Raw genomic sequence first — 16,532 nt, forward strand, 5'->3', positions numbered from 1 at the left:
TTTGAATTCAGAAAGTTCTGATAATCTAATTTTGGGAAAACAGTACAAAAGAACATCCCGACTCCTTTCTTCTGAACAAATTATTCACATGAAAGAAATCTTTTAAAAAATTTATGTATGTTTTATCTTATTTTAAGCCAGCTGTAAATGAACAAAAACCAGTTAGTTAACACTCTGAATAAACATCCAACGCAACCACATGTTACCCACACCATCGGAATGCCTGTAGATTTGTGTAGAGAAGTGCAGGTAACTTCAACAACGAACAGCCTGGAGCAGAAGCCAGAAACAGTTCCCAGGCTGAGGAAGCCGGGCAAAGGGCGCCCCTAAGTTCTTCTCTTGGCTAATGAGCACCATGTCCAGCTCCCCAGGAGGATTTGTGATCTACCTTCTCAGGATACAGCATATTCATCATCTGTTACATGCAAAGGGCAGAAAGAATTGCCCCTTGGTTTCTATAAGCAACCATGACAATGAGGATCATTACTTACAATAAGTTACCAAGAAAATTCACAGGAATGAATCAACTTATTCATGGTCACCCTGTAACAAGTAGGCCTTGCAACGAATTTATACATTTTTAGATAAGAACAATTTTAGACAAGTAAATTATGATAGCTTTACTTAACCCTTCAAAACAAGACAAAAAAAAGGAAACCAAACTACCAGAGCAACCAAAGAAATCTCTGCCCATGCAAGGATAAAAGAAACCTTCTGACATACTGCCACCTAGTGGACACTGTCCCACATTGACAAGCCTGGGACACCGCCGCAGTCAGTCTTTGCAGATTTGAAATCCCAATGTCTGAAAACAATAGAGATGAGGACATTTCACAACATTTTTTAAAAATCTTCTCATTGTGGTATTTTTCTATTTAGACTGCATTAACTTTTCATCTTTGCTGTCAGAGTACATTTAAACAGACAGGAAAACAACCAATGTGATTTTTTTTTTAATTTCAACTTTTATTTGACTCATAAAAAAATGCTGGGATTACACAATTTCTTCTCCAGGAAACAAAGTACACAAAAGATCAATGTGATTGTGTAACTGTGGTCTCTAGTACTGCCTCTCCTGAACTCAGCATCCAAAAAGTGCAATTCCCAGGAGCCTGGCTGTGCAGACTTTGTCTCTGGTCCATTGAGATCAGCTTCCTTCAGATCTTTTAAACATCTTTTCAAATGTTTTAGGATATTTGCCAAACTTAAGGAGGAGGGAGATGTCTCAGAGCTGGCTCAGTCTCAATAAACTAGGGCCACTTAGGAGAGATGGTACTGTGTAAGAATAAATATAAGCACAAGTATTTTCAACTCCTTTAAGTAGTTATGGGAATTTTGCTCCAGGCAATTTAAACATTTACAGCAAAGGATACGCCTGCCCCCTTTGTAAATTCAGCTGAATAACTGCCCTAAACAAGACTTTGATAACATTCCAATTCAGGAGAGAATGTTATTAAATTGTTTTTAAGATTGTTTGACTACAGTTTTTTTTTTTTTTTTTTTTCCCAACTTACAAAATAATATAAATAGGCCTGGAGGAGGGGCTCACACCTGTAATCCGAGCACTTTGGGAGGCCAAGGCAGGAGGATCAACCTCAGGCCAGGAGTTCGAGACCAGCCTGGCCAATACAGCAAAACCTCATCTCTACTAAAAATATTTTTTAAATTAGCTGGGCATGGCGGCAGGCGCCAGTAATCCCAGCTACTCGGGAGGCTGAGGCTTGAGATCGCTTGAGCCCAGGAGGCAGAGGCTGCAGTGAGCTGAGATCACACCACTGCACTCCAGCCTGGGCAATAGAGTGAGACTCCATCTCAATAACAATAATAATATTAATATTAATATTAATAATATAAATAGATTTCAGCTCCAACTGAGAACATTCTCAGCTGCAAAGATATTCTGAAAAGGTCAAGTTGCTGGAGTCTGAGCTTATCAGACTGAAAATCTCACCTGTGCGTTGTGATGTGAATTGTGTGAGCCATGTGGTACCTGTCAATCAGAGAATAGAAGAAGGAATTTGTACAGCCAGATGCTTTGGAAATCACTGGCACCAGCTCATAGCTGGGGTCTCAGGTGGCTGCCTCCCTCTGCAATACCAGCAGCAGCTGCAGAGACATCTGGCTGGTTGAACAAGGATTTAACACCCCGTTTGCCAGATATAATACAGGGTTCATACACTTGTTAACATATGTAATGCATTCATTTTAACATCTTAATGATACCCTTCATGTAATTCTTCTCCAACCTAGTTACAAGAATAGTGCATTCATCAGCCGAGTTAGCACATGAATGCCACACACGGGTTATTTCTGAAAATGAATAGCCAGTTTCCAATTCCTGCAGAGAAGTCCTGCAGATTTCCACCTTGTAAAGAGCTAGGAAATCCATTCCCTCCTCTCCAACCTGGGTACCACCGCCTTCCTTCAAGTTTTCATCACCTCTCATTAGGACTACCATAATAGCTTCCTACCCCCTCTTCCTGTCTCCTGCCCTCCTCAAGCTGATCCACTGCGGTTAGAGAGGGCATCCTAAAGTACACATCCCTTCTTAAAATCCTCCAGGGGCTGCTTCCAGACTTTGGGTACAAGTCCACGTTCCTTACCAGGGCTTAGAAGGCCCTGCATAACTAGGCCTGTGTAATATTGTAATTTAATAAGAAATATGCAGTTTGTCTTCATCCCAGGTTCCTGGCACAGAGGTCCTAAAGCCTTTGGAATTTCCTGCATGACGGGTGTCACAGAAGCATCCTTTGTTATTCATAATCGGCCCCTTCCAACCTTACCTTAGTTTATGCTAATGATGTGACCCTTAGAGAATGGGGTCTGGTTTCCAGAGGGACCAGTCATGTGATTAGAAGATCGGACCTTTCAGTCCCAGCCTGTATTAGTCTGTTTTCACATTGCTATAAAGAACTGGCTGAGACTGGGTAATTTATAAAGGAAAGAGGTTTAATTGACTCACAGTTCCACATGGCTGGGGAGGCCTCACGAAACCTACAGTCATGGGGGAAGGCAAAGGAGAAGCAGACAAAGAAGAAGCAGACACCTTCATCACAGGGTGGCAGGACAGAGTGAGTGCAAGCAGGGGAGATGCCAGATGCTTAGAAAGCCAGTAGATCTCATGAGACTCACCACCATGAGAACAGCATGGAGGAACCACCCTCCATGATCCAATTACCTCTACCTGGTCCTGCCCTTGACACGTGGGAATTATGGGAATTACAATTTGAGGTAAGATGTGGGTGGAGACACAGAGCCAAACCATATCACACCCCTTGACTTCCTGACTTCCCAGTTGACGTTAACCACCAATGGCCAATGATTCAATAAACTATGTCTATGTAACGAAGCCTCCATAAAAACTCTCAACAATGGGCTTCAGCCCGGGTACCACTGCCTTCCTAGCAGGTGAACATGTCCAGGTGTTGAAGGAGTGGCATGCCCTGAGAGGCATGGATGCTACATGACCCTCCCCATCCCCATACCTGGCCCTAAGCATCTCTTCCACTGGGTGGATCGTCGTTGTATCCTTTATAATAACCTGGTCATAGTAAGTCCAGTGCTTTCCTGAGTTCTGTGAGCGATTCAAGAATACTACCAAACCTGAGTAGGAGGTCATGGGAACCCCCAATTTGTAGCTGGTTGGTCCGAAATACAGGCAACAACCTGGCACTTGCGACTGGCGTCTGAAGTGGGGCAGTCTTGTGGGGCTGAGCCTTTAACCTATTGGGGCTGTGTTACCTCCCATGAGTTAGTGTCATAATTCAATTGCAGAACACCCAATTAGTGTCTGAAGAGTTGGAGAACTGCTTCGTGTGAGGGCAAACTCCACATAGTTGGTGTCAGATGGGTTATGAGAGTATAGAGAAAAACATTAATTTTTCACTTAGTCTGGTTACCACTCCCAAACCCCCTACTCTTCCTCCCCTATATCCCCAAACCTCACAACCTGGAAGGATGCTCTGGGATGCCATAGGTTCCAGCCCCATGAAATTACTGTTAGTTCCACCTGCAAGAACCCCACCCTCCTGTACATGCAGACTTTTGCACACACTCTTCCTTGGAAAGATGCCTTAGCCAGTGTTTCATCAATATCTCATCCTTAATTGCAAAGCTCTTATCTCCATGGCATTCTTGGCTAACAAGGTGCAGAAAGAGTAGCCGCCAGGTGCTGTGCAATAGCTAATGAGACAGGCTTTAGTATCGCTGCCTCAGCCTCTTGCTTTCCTCCCTCCCCTAAAGCTCACACTGACCCTGTAATCCATAGGATCTGGGGGAACACGTATATGCACCTGGATGGAGCTGGTGACCACGGGTTCCTTATGAAGAGTCCATAGTGCAAAAACACCCAAAGCAAAGAACTTTAAGAGCAGGATTCATTGAGTTCTCTGTTGCCTAAATACATGTTATAAAAGATCACGGTGGGTTGCCCTTCTCAGCCTAGGTTCCTTAGAGCAGAGCCCTATACGACACCAGGAAGGGAGAGGACAGGAGCACTGCGGGAGGTGAGAATGCAGGTCCTCACCCTCCCCAGAGAGAGGGGGAATATCATGAGGTGGATGAGGGGTCCAGTGGCCCAGCAGACAGACAGGAGGAGAGAAGGCAGGTAGGGTATAAACCCCACTCATCCCGAAGGTAAAAGCCATCCTCATCTTAAATTTGCAACTTCACATTCTGACCCCTATAATCCTTTATTTTTAATATAAAAAGTACTGACTAATCAAATTCTCCCAAAGCCAAAGTCTTCTCAGCATGAATTCTACACACCCCGCACCACCACCACCACTGCACTCAGCCTCCTAATGCTCCAGCTCCTGCTGAATCAGCGGCCACCATCCCATGCCCATCTATGAACATCCTCAGTGAAACACTTTACCAATATGTGAGTTGGCCTCCTCCCCAAACCCCACATACAGTCACTGGTGGATCATTTCTTCCAAAAGGAGTCTGCTAACTGGAAGAGACACATTTTTGCAAATAGCTCATGTCCTCTACCTACCAAAGGGCTAAAGAATAGTGTGTCCTTGTTTTCATAAAGCAGACGGATGCTTTTCCTGGGAGTGCGATGGGTATGCTGGGAATAGAAAATTAGTTTTTATTGTTTAACCTTCATGGTTTAAATGAGAAAGCTTCTGCTACAGCTAAAGGTCCCCTTGGGTTTTCATAAAGTAGTCTTATGACAGCAATATTAGTCTCCATAAAGAGTCCAATTTTCAAATGTCTTACACTATACTACTTGTTTAAAAAGTGCCACCTAAAAGTTTGGCAGAGCAACTGCAGTGTGGCATCTTGGACTAATTGTGCTATTTACTATGTCTCTGTTTTCCTCTGCCACTTGAAAAATAATGCCACCCTACCTTGGCAGTGCTTTCTACATTGATAAAACCTCATCTCTTCTGGAAAAGACTTTGCTCTCACAGACTTCTGTCTAAGAATGAGATGCAAAGGGGGTCAGAGGTACCAGGCCAGCTGCTTTAGATCCATGAGGCCAGGAAGGAAAGTGCCAAGGCTGCCAGTGAAGATGCACCCCCAACCCCAAGGTCCCTAACGTGTTCACGCTCCAAAGAGGAAAAGCGCTCTCCTCTCAAAGAAGCAGGAAAACACTGAGCTTGCGAGTGACCTCCAGCCCCTTAAGAATCCTGTGGATTGATCACATGGCTGGCTAGCTTCTGGCAATATTAAATAACTCACCACCTGAGCACAGCAAGTGCACAGTGTGCACAGGTCACTCGCGTGTTCATTAAACTTGTTCTTTAAACTTTCATTGAGCACCAACTATGTGCTTGCCACTGGGGCTGGAAATATAGAAAGGAAACATCACACAGACCCTGTCCTTGGGAAGCTCACATTCAAGGGAACCAGCCCACCCCAGGTCCATGTGGTTACTGCTGTTACTAGAAGCCCTGTGTGTGTTCAGGAGGGGCATCTAACCCCACAGGTGGGTGGGCGGGCATCCGTGGGCTCCTTCTCCAGGAAGTAATGCCTGAGTTGGATTTTAAAAGACAATTACAAAATCGACTACACAAAGCAGGGCATGGAATGGCATATAAACGACTATGCACAAAGGCTCATCATTCATTCATTCATCCATTCAACAAAGTTTACTGTTGGAGGCTAGGAGTCAGGCGTCCTGTGGGTTTCTGAGGACACTGTTTGCAGGACAGACATGCCCTCTGCCCTCTCTGCACTTGCTGATTACAGCAGAGAGGCGGAGAGGTGAAAGGGCACGGCTAGGTCAGGAGAATTCAGCACCACAGTGTGGTGAGACCGTGGAGTACAAGCTGCGATGGAGGTGATGCCACGGAGCATTCAAGGTAACGAGCCTGAAGAGGCAGGGGCTGGAACGAGGCTTTCCAGAATACAGAGGACTTTTTGTTAAATGTTCAGCAGCTCAGACTTCATCCTGACAGCCACAGCGATCTACTGAAGGATGCTTTAAGCAGGAAAATAAATGACCTGTTCAGACGTGCATTTTAGAAGTCCTTCAGCTATAGAAAGGATGGACCAGCGGCACTGAGACCAGGATGGGGTGGCCAGGTGCAAGGATCCAGGCAAGAGAGGATGATGAACTCTTTTCATGTGACCACCATAGTGTGCAGAATAGAGACAATACTTGAAGATTTTGTAAGTCGGTAGAATGCACAGGAGCCGGAAGAGGTGAAGAGTGGGTGAGTAAAAGGATAAGACCATCTGACTTCTAGTTTGGGGTGGTGGAGATAACGGTATTGTCATTCACCATGAAAGACTAGATGAAATAAGAAGCAGCCACGGGCACTGAGAAGAAGAGTTCTGAGTGCTTTCAAACTTTTTGATGCATATGAGCCTTCAGGTTTATCATTATAATGATTATTTTTACTGGTACCACAACCGCCACTACCTAGTGTTCTTGAAGGGCAAAGACCGAGGACAGGGGTAGCAGCCTAGTGATGCGGAAGCTAAGTGAGAATGGAACTCCCTCACACCCTGAACTTGCAAAGGTTTGAGCAAGCGTTTGTTGTCTGGTCATCTCAGAAACAGACAGCTCTTGACAATTTCTGGGACCCACCTCTTCCATACCACAGGCTTCACCCTCCTTCTCAAATACAGTCACTTCATTCACCATGGCTTCCCTGTCTACCAGTGGCTCTCACCTCTTCCTAGGATGCTGTGAAGAAATCACAGAGTCCACCCCTGAACTACCAAATCAGAGTCCCCACTGATAGATCTGGAGGCCTTTTCTCTTCTTTTTAAAACAAGGGCCCCAACTGAGTCTTAAGATCCAGCAGGTTTGGAAACACTGCTCTAAGGCACATCCCATTCTTCAATTACACAGGCTGTACCTCTCCTGCCGCTGCTGGTAGAACAATCCAATCTATCCCTTGTCGTCATGCTCTCCAACCAAGGACCCTCAGTTTCATCCACTTCTGGAATGTTAGCCCAAGATCCCAGGCCACATAATGAAGGCTCCTCTTTCAGGCATGTCCTTCCAGCTCTCTGTTTCTTTGAAGATGCCATGCAGAGTATCTTTTCTTCCATCCTGGGATACTTGTAGCACAAAGAAAAGCCCACCTCTGACATCACTCACCCGTTATTTTCCTCTTGCAAACCCTCCTGCTTCCTACCTTCTTCCCTGGGTCTCCCCTGAAGTTGAGTACAAAGCCAATAACTTATTGTTGAGCTAAAGGCAATAGATGGCCTTGGTTTTGTAGGAAAACTCTGTGGTCTTACTTCAGCTTTCCCATAAAGACAGTTTTTATAAACGCTAAATGTGATTGGGGTTGAATTGCAGTTTCCAAAACTATTATGGCAAACAGAGATGAAATCCTATTGGAAAACCACTACATGACTATGACTAACATCTTGACTTGGGAACATGAGTGCTCCAAAACCCAAGTACCCTTGTGGGTTTATGAGAAACTTTCTTCGGACACATACTCTTGTATACAAAGGCAAAGAGGCAATGAATGGGGTTTAATCTCTCCCCTCTTTTTTTTAACTAATAGGCAAATGAGAAATAGTGGCATATACCAACTTCAATGATTACAATTTCACAAGCAGTTACAATCTACTTAAATTTCAATTGATTTCTTATTTACTTTAGCTTAAAATAAGAATGGGCTCCTTTAATAATGAAGATTGCAATTCAAGGGGATCTGTTTCCCATATGTAGAAAACACAATCACCTAATCTGATAAACTTGCTAGTTTTTAATTAACGCTCTTTTTAATCTACAAAACCTAGCAAAAGCTGTGCAGGTGACAATCCAGGTTTACTCAATAATCACAGATGCAAACTCTAAACAGACCTTTAAAACTTCCTCAAAAAGATGAATGCTGTTGAATCTACTTTCAAATTTCTCTCTCTCACACAATCTAAATAATCCCAAAGTATTTTTACCTTTTGGAAATACAATCTTGACCATTAAAATTTTTAGTAGACTTATGTATTCTCAGAGTTAACTCCTGCTCATATAATGAGTCCATCTTCCTACCTAAATGGGGTTTAGTGAGCATCAGAAACTGCTCATTGTGCCCCTCATCTCCTTCCACTCCTTTTTGCCTATTAGTTATAGGCAACTCCCTTCTTCCAGCTTTGTGGACAAATGGCTGCTCAGTTAGAGACTACCTTGTCCAGCCTCCCTTGCAGCAAGATGTGGTTTATGAGTAACTTCCAGCCGATACAACGCTACTAGAAGTGATGTCTCTACTCCCAGGTACTGTCTTCAGTTTTCTTTTACCCTTCCCCTATCTAGAAATAACAGCAAATAGAGAAGCCAACTTGGAAACAGAGATGGAAGGTTCATGTTGAGGACAGAGGAGCATCCCTACTGGTCCTGGATGACTCATGTCTGGATTGTTATGTGAGAGAGAAAAAGCTTCTTAGTTCACAGAATGGATGGGTCTCTCTGTTACCCAGTTCAGACTATAGCAAATAACAGCGAATATTTCACTGAGGATCAAAGTGCTACAAATCTTTGGGTACATTAATCTTAATATCAGAGAATACTGTGAATTCTGAATTCTACATTATGAATTCTGAAGATGAGGCCAAATATGTACCTGATCCCCAGGGAATAAAAAAAACTTTCAGGTAAAAATGAATTGTTTAATAATTATGGCTCCCTGGTCTTACTTCCTGTTCTCCAGTTAAGTCTTTAGAGACTCCAAGGCTTATACTCCAGGAAATGGTTGGTCGAGGATATGACAACAAGATAACTTATTGGCAGTCATTACAATACCATTGGCTTTTCATATTCTGGAGGGAAGTTAGAGAGTTTTATAAAATTCAACTCATATATGGAGCCAGAATCATGTTTTTAGTTCACATTATAAGCCCCCTTCTACATAGCAGGCTATGCAGGGCAAAGAAGCCTGATGAAAATGTGACTGATGTGAGAGGGCCAGCTGGAGGTAACTTCTAGCAAAAATAAACCTGTGTTATTATTGTACTGAAGCACTATTGCCTCAGGCTATAATATTCCCAATTATCAATTGTAGGACTGGTAAGACAGCATCATATAAATGAGAATCAGGCTCATACCATTCTGAATGGCTTTATGAGTTGGCTGATGTAAAATATTAGTTTACAGAGTTCAATAAGTTATTGATCATTTGTTCATGCTTTTCTTCATTCATTCCCGAAAATAAATTAAGAGTGATATATTCAGATGTGTACGAATTGGCTGCGGCCCTTGTCCTGATGGAGCTTGCAGCTTCACTCCATGATCTTTAAAAATGGCTGACTGTGCAGCTCCATCAGGGAAAAAAGTTTTCATGCTCTCAAACGTACATTTATTTATTTAAATATTAAATAAAACCACACCCATATATTTGTACATTACAAAATATTTACTAAAGCACAGCTTTTAAAAGCTAATATTAAAAAATACATATACAGAAAGTCCCTATGCTTCTTTCCCACATCCCAGGGGACAATCCTGAATGCACTGAACATCCCATTTTGGAGAAGAAAGTGATTTGTGCTATGTGTTTATTGACCTTTCTCCTGCACATTATTCTTTCAAATACCTCTGCAAGTAAGTTTCAGGAAGGTATCTGCAAACAGGTACCCAATGTGAAATTAACAAGCCAGCGCACTAAAGTCAAGTGCAGTCACAGCTCAAGTGCTCAGAATGCATAGTAAGTGCAGAAACAGATGGCTTTCCACCCAGTCTGGCCAGGGGGTCTATGGGCTGAGTGTCGTCTCTGCCATACTGGGAGTCCTCGTTTGGATCTGAGCTCATTCCTTCCTCACCCCCCGGCTGGCAGAAGCAGGGAGGCTGCCAAAACTAGAAACAAGAATCACTTTATAAATCAGACACCATATTTGCACTAGTGTTTTCTTTATTGTCATAGACTGTTATGATAGACTTTATAAATTGTGGTTGGTAGGGTTGGATCACTAAGAGGCTTTCAGAGTTCTGTGCTAAAGGGGTTGGGGGAAGCCAAGAAAACCCAGCCACAAACAAAAATGGGGGAAAAAACAGCATTACAAGTCTGACCAAAGACATTCTGGGTAAACACCACTTTTCGCACACATATAATGTGATATTGTGCTTATGTCTGGTATCTGTTACCGCTGGAGGGGTTGATCTCTCAATAATGATTGCAGCCACACATGTAATTTTGTTTTAAGGGTTCACTCAATATCTGTATTAGAAATAAAACTAAGGTACAAACTGACTTAAGAATGCCTAATGCATCCATCCTATTTTTAGCATTGGCAAGAGAAATGAGAAATCTGATTATTTTGGCAAGATGTGTAGAATGTCACATTAACCGATAATCCTCATCGAAGGATAACACATTTGACAAATCATTATTTGAACACAGTAAGGGAAGGGTAAATCCTTGGATACAGGGAAAGACACGGCAAGGTGCCGAGCACATTAAATGCACTTAATGAACATTGGTTGATTCTAATGATAAGGTATAAATAAGACTCGTCTCTTTCCTAAACATCTTGTCTAGGGGGAAGAAATGGCATCTTCTACCTCCAAACACACATTGGTATAACAGCTTTAATTTATAATTCTTTAAAAAGGATTACTTGTGTCTGATATTATTACCTATGCAAAAAGGCTAAGATCCTATAACAAAACAAAAGCAAATGTGAAATTGATGAAATAAAGTTCTACTCATCCTTTGAGTCATAGTAACATATCTGTATAATGAAGACTATGTGCCCTTAATAAGTGCAGCTGATTATTCTTGCCTGACCACCAATTTTCTCCTTATGGTTTGCCAAGTAGTGAATCTCTCATTATTAGTGTTACTCATTTGGAATGAGGCATCATGTCTCCAAAAGGATCCTAAAATAGTGAAAATTCAGCCATTATTGCTCACTAACACCTTTATACACAAATTGCTTTTCCATACTGCCTAAGGAGTCACTTAGAAATCTCAAAGGAAGTGGAACGATGTTCTGATGAGGCAGGAGATGGTAGAAAAGTTCACTGAAGCCACACTAAGTGTTAACGGACACTATTGCCAGTGAGCAACATTGACTACCAAGTACTCTCTCAATCTGGGATTTATTTTTACTTAGGACAAGATAAATTACTATAACTTTTAAAAAAGGATAAACAATATGTTTTTTTTTTTTCAGAGGATGTTCACTTATTTAAAGTAAGGTTGTATTATATTAAATTATACACACACATACATTCACACACAGAGAGCCACACAGTAAGCCATTTGTTCTCTTCCATGGATTTGTCTGCTATCCTTGGCCCAAGTTATACTGCAAAAATTATGATGACTGTGCATAGTTATGTCTTTACATTATCCAATCATATTTTAAATGCCTCTGTAGAGGTTTCTAGTTTTATTCCTGTAAGCCTTGTACATTTCTTGTTACATTTATTTTTAGAGCATTTAAAAAATTGTGAATGAAATCTTTCATTTATGTTTTCTAGTTATTTGAAATAAGGACAGCTAGTGATTATTACTTATTAATTTTTACAAACTGATTTATTTTATTCTGCTTGTAGCAATTCAGCCTCTTTTGAATTTTCCTAAGTATATAATCATATCGCATGCAAATTCTGCCCTCTTTTCTCTATATATATTTTCTTATTTCATTCTCTTGTGTAATTACATTAGTTGGCACCTTCAGAACGACGTTTAATAATGTAGAGACAGTGGGCATCCTGGTCGTGTTCCTGACTTTAAGAAACACACTGTTATGTTTAATCATTAGGTAACTTTTAGTTTGAGACATTCATAACAACATCAGGAATCCATCCAGTTCTGTTTTCTAATGGATTTTAAACATCAGAAATAGTGCAAAATTTTGTCAATCGCTTTTCAGGATCTATAAGATGATAATATATTGTTTCCCTTTAACCCGTTGGGATTGAACCACTCTTGCAGTCTCATAAATAATGTTAATAATCTTTTCCCTTCCTTCCTTCCTTCTTTCCTTCCTTCCTTTCTTTCTTTCTTTTTTTTTTTTTTTTTTTTCGGGGTCTTGCTATGTCACCCAGGCTGCCAGGCTGGAGTGCATTGGTGCAACCGCAGCTCACTGCAGCATCCAGCTCCCAGGCCCAAGCTGTCCTCCCACTTCAGTCTCCTGAGTAGTTGGAACCACAGGCACAGGTTGCCATGCCCAGCTAATTATTTTTTTTCTTTTTGTAGAGATGGAGGTCTCACTATGTTGACCAGCATGTTCTCAAACTCGTGGACTCACGTGATCCTCCCATCTGGGCCTCCCAAAGTGCTGGGATTACAAGTGTGAGCCACCACGCCTGCCCTCGTTCGTAATATTATTTATTTTCAGAATTAACTTGGCTGATTTTCCATATCTATTCCTCCATAAGAAACTCAAAGGGTAATTTTTAAGAACCAGCACACCACTGAAATAAAAAGTTTATCTCGTCATTTTGAGGAGTTACAACATGGGTCAATCTAAACAGAACATTAGGGCACAATCTTTTGCCTAATCAGAATTACCTTAATATGAAATGCCATTTTGAACTAGCAGACTGCCCCTAGTGCACGTCAATAGGTTGTTTATAGACAGATTACTCAGTATTTAAGAGATAAGCTTCACAAATGGGATAAAAAGCAAATGAATGAAAACAAAATATAAAACAAAACAATAAAAATGAATAGATTAACAGAATTGCTGTTGCTATAGCTCAAAAATTATACTGTAAGATTAAGGATCACTGAGTTTAAACATATACATCTACTCTGCATAAAGCCAAGCACCTACACACTAATTATAAGGAAAAAGTAATTTTCATAAGCAATATGTTTTCTTATAGACACATTAAGAGGTACTTCATGCATTCTACAATGCACAATTTTTAACATTTTGATATCTCTGGAATTAAGATGCAACTAGAACCTATGATGATCATGTTTAATTTTTTTAATCAACAGTTTCTTCTTTCTTAGTGATGCATGAAATAACAAAGTAGGCTGAATATTGGTATCTTAGATTCAATAAAAAACAGCAAATCTTAACTTTCAGGCTATTACAGACCTTTACCTTTGTTAGCTGGCTTTATAAAATAGCTATATCTTCCTACCTCTACTTCTGATGGTATTACAGACGTTCACCTTTGTTAGCTGGCTGTACAAAACAGCTACATCTTCCTACCTCTACCTCTGACACATGTCCTCTTTTTAAATAATGACCAGAGACCCGGGGAGTTGCTAGATAGAGGCTGGGATGCGTAAATGGATGCATGCATGCATGCAGGTATGTAACGCACACACAGGTTTTGCACTTGGGTCACTCTTTGTGTTCTACCTGGGTTTTGGTGGAGTCAGTGAGTAAAATAATTCTTGGGCTGCAGAATTCTCAGGTGGCTTTGTTCAAGAAAGTAAAACTGGCAGTTATTACAGTGTCTCCCAACTGGGGCTGTCGGTGTAAGAGAAGTCATTGGTTTACTCTGTCCCTAACTCTTCTCTTGTCACTCAGCTCTCCCAGAAAATGAGAACACGGACACAGAATCTCCATCTCACATTGCTTCCTGCTCTCCCTACTTCACCGCAGATGACAGCAAAGGACCAAGAGTTACAACTGCTTCTCATCAGAGCTCTGGATCAACAGATGTGCAATAGGGGGTCCTGCCATTATGAAGCCAAACAGAAAGGAAACAGCTACCAGAAAGTTCTGTGAACTGAGCGGATGGTTTCTAGGTCAGGGAATTCAAACTAGCAAACTGACTCACAGAAAGGCCACAGCCACCTTAGTCTCTCTTCCAAGCATGAATTTAAATCCCTCCTCTTTAAAAGAAAAAAGAAAAGAAAGAAAAGAATATTTGCATGAATGTCCCTGGTTGCCATAATCAATCACTACCAACTTCAAAAGAATTCTGCTAATCTCTTTAAAGCATTCCCTGTAGCTCTTTTACAAATTATTAGAATAAAAAGAACAAAGTCAACAGCACTTAGCCAGTTTTAATTTTCAGTATTGGTAGAGTCAGCAAGGGCCCTTGACTTATCAGCCTCAATGTGGACTTACCTTTTGCACAGCTCCTTGAAAGGCCTGTTTAATTCTCCTACATGAATCAGGTATTAATTTTGTATCTTGACTCTCCAGAGTTGTGTCTTGAAAATCTGCACTTTCATGGAGTCTCAAAATTCTATAAATGCAGTGAGTGCCATCTTCTGATATTCTATTAGGATCCATCTGAGGAGGAGAAACAGTAAGGACGTTAGAGTGCTTATCACTAATCATCCTGCTATTTAATAAAGTGTGACTTCAGAACAAAAAATTCATACTTGCAAGAGTCTTTATGTCCCCGACAATCAATAGTTAATAAAATGACCCTCAAGATGTGAAAACATGACTTGTAATTCATTTGAATGAGTAGCTAACTGTCATCCACAGGACAAGGCACAGTTAGTCCTGCAGTGGGCTTTTAACAACGACAGAAGTGTATGTGCATGATTCATGGGGGAAATTGTCAAAATTGTCTGACAATATGAAAGTGTTCATAGAGGGGAGGGGCACCAAGGAAATCACATGTGATCACTGTAGGGAGAGGAAGCTTTTTGTCTTTAAATCAACTATATGCAACATGCTAGCTGGGATTATAAGGCCCACTTTGAAATGCAAAGCATGAAGCCTACACAAAACAGGCGAAATCAACATCATCTTTAACCACTATGTTTGCCTGGCCTTTTTTCCTTTATCAGCCAAAGAAGGGAGAGAAAAATCCATTTTTTACCTCCAAACGAAACTCGAAGTCAGACGTGTAATCTCTCTTTTTTGTTGACTCTCTCATCAGTGTTTCTCAAGCTCGAATGGTATACCTGGCAGGGGGTGTTCGGGAATGGGTGCAGGTGATATCTGGTGTCATCACATTAGGGTGGGGGGGCTGCATGAGCAGATATTACAGATGTGTGCTGGAGGGATGCTAAGATTCCTGTCATGTAAGGAATTGTCCCACCCAAAATATACTCATTGAGTAATTAGCTGATTGCCTGTTAAGAATAGGTGTCCAGCATTAGAATATATTTAATCACTACTCTTTAAAATTGTCAGCCTGCTCCTGCCAAGCCTTTGCAGTGGTTTCAATTGCCAAGTAAAGGGTGGCAATAATTAGCTATCACCTGTTTTAATAATGAGAATTTAATTTGTCCTCTTTGTTTAATATTCAAGGTACTTCATCTGTATTTTCTTATTAGCAGGCACAAACTAGGCGAAAAAGAAAAGCTACGTAAGTTTACAAAGCTCAGTCAAATTAATGACAAGTCTCTCTTTCTCTCTTTTAAAAAGTAATGGGAATGATGTGTTAGTTTATTAACCAACCATTAGAAATAAACTAAAAAGAGCCTATCCATATCTGAGATTCTCAAAATGAAATGACAGCCTTTTTTTTTCTTTTTTTTTTGAGATGGAGTCTCACTCTGTCACCCAGGCTGGAATGCAGTGGCACCATCTCGGCTCACTGCAAGCTCCACCTCCTGAGTTCACACCATTCTCCTGCCTCAGCCTCCCAAGTAGCTGGGACTACAGGCACCCGCCACCACCCGGCTAATTTTTTTGTATTTTTAGTAGAGACGGGGTTTCACCCTGTTAGCCAGGATGATCTCGATCTCTTGACCTCATGATCCTCCTGCCTTGGCCTCCCAAAGTGCTGGGATTACAGGCGTGAGCCACTGCACCCGGCCAAAATGACAGCCTTTTAACAAATGTACACTCACGAATACAAATTTTATTCTTTAGTCTTGCACATATAAGGACTATCTATAATCATCACGGAAGAGACACCACCGTAAAGCAAAACTGTGTACAATCTGTATTTATTTTTCCTATATTCTTTAGAATAATTAATGCAAGTCATAATATGTGAATTTTTATACAAGGAAAGTTTTCAATCACACACTTGGCAAAAAAAGGCTTACTTATGCCAGTGTGTATCCCACAAGACCAGAAAAGCCTAGGCAACTGATATGAAGGGTCACTGGGTTTAGACCTCAGGAAAGAAGAATCATGCAAAGGCCTGAATTGACGCACCACCAGAAAACTGCTGAGCCAAAGGAATAATGTGGCCTTAGTGGGGAAATGCCTGGGGACCCTAAACTTGGTTA

The 16,532-nt window shown here is 41.3% G+C and overlaps 1 protein-coding gene across 2 annotated transcripts in view; it reads right to left on the reverse strand.

The window, feature by feature from the left end:
* The window catches only part of TNFSF11 (TNF superfamily member 11), a 45,428-nt gene that overhangs the window by 12,133 nt on the left and 16,763 nt on the right, over positions 1 to 16,532 (reverse strand). For both annotated transcript variants that reach the window (XM_033234115.1, XM_033234112.1), the window contains one exon: positions 14,458 to 14,625. In XM_033234115.1, the coding sequence (XP_033090006.1) occupies positions 14,458 to 14,625 (168 nt within the window). The remainder of the gene's footprint in view (positions 1 to 14,457; positions 14,626 to 16,532) is intronic.

This window comes from Trachypithecus francoisi, unplaced genomic scaffold, assembly GCF_009764315.1.
Source record: "Trachypithecus francoisi isolate TF-2019V2 unplaced genomic scaffold, Tfra_2.0 Contig01461, whole genome shotgun sequence".
Classification (NCBI taxonomy): domain Eukaryota; kingdom Metazoa; phylum Chordata; class Mammalia; order Primates; family Cercopithecidae; genus Trachypithecus; species Trachypithecus francoisi.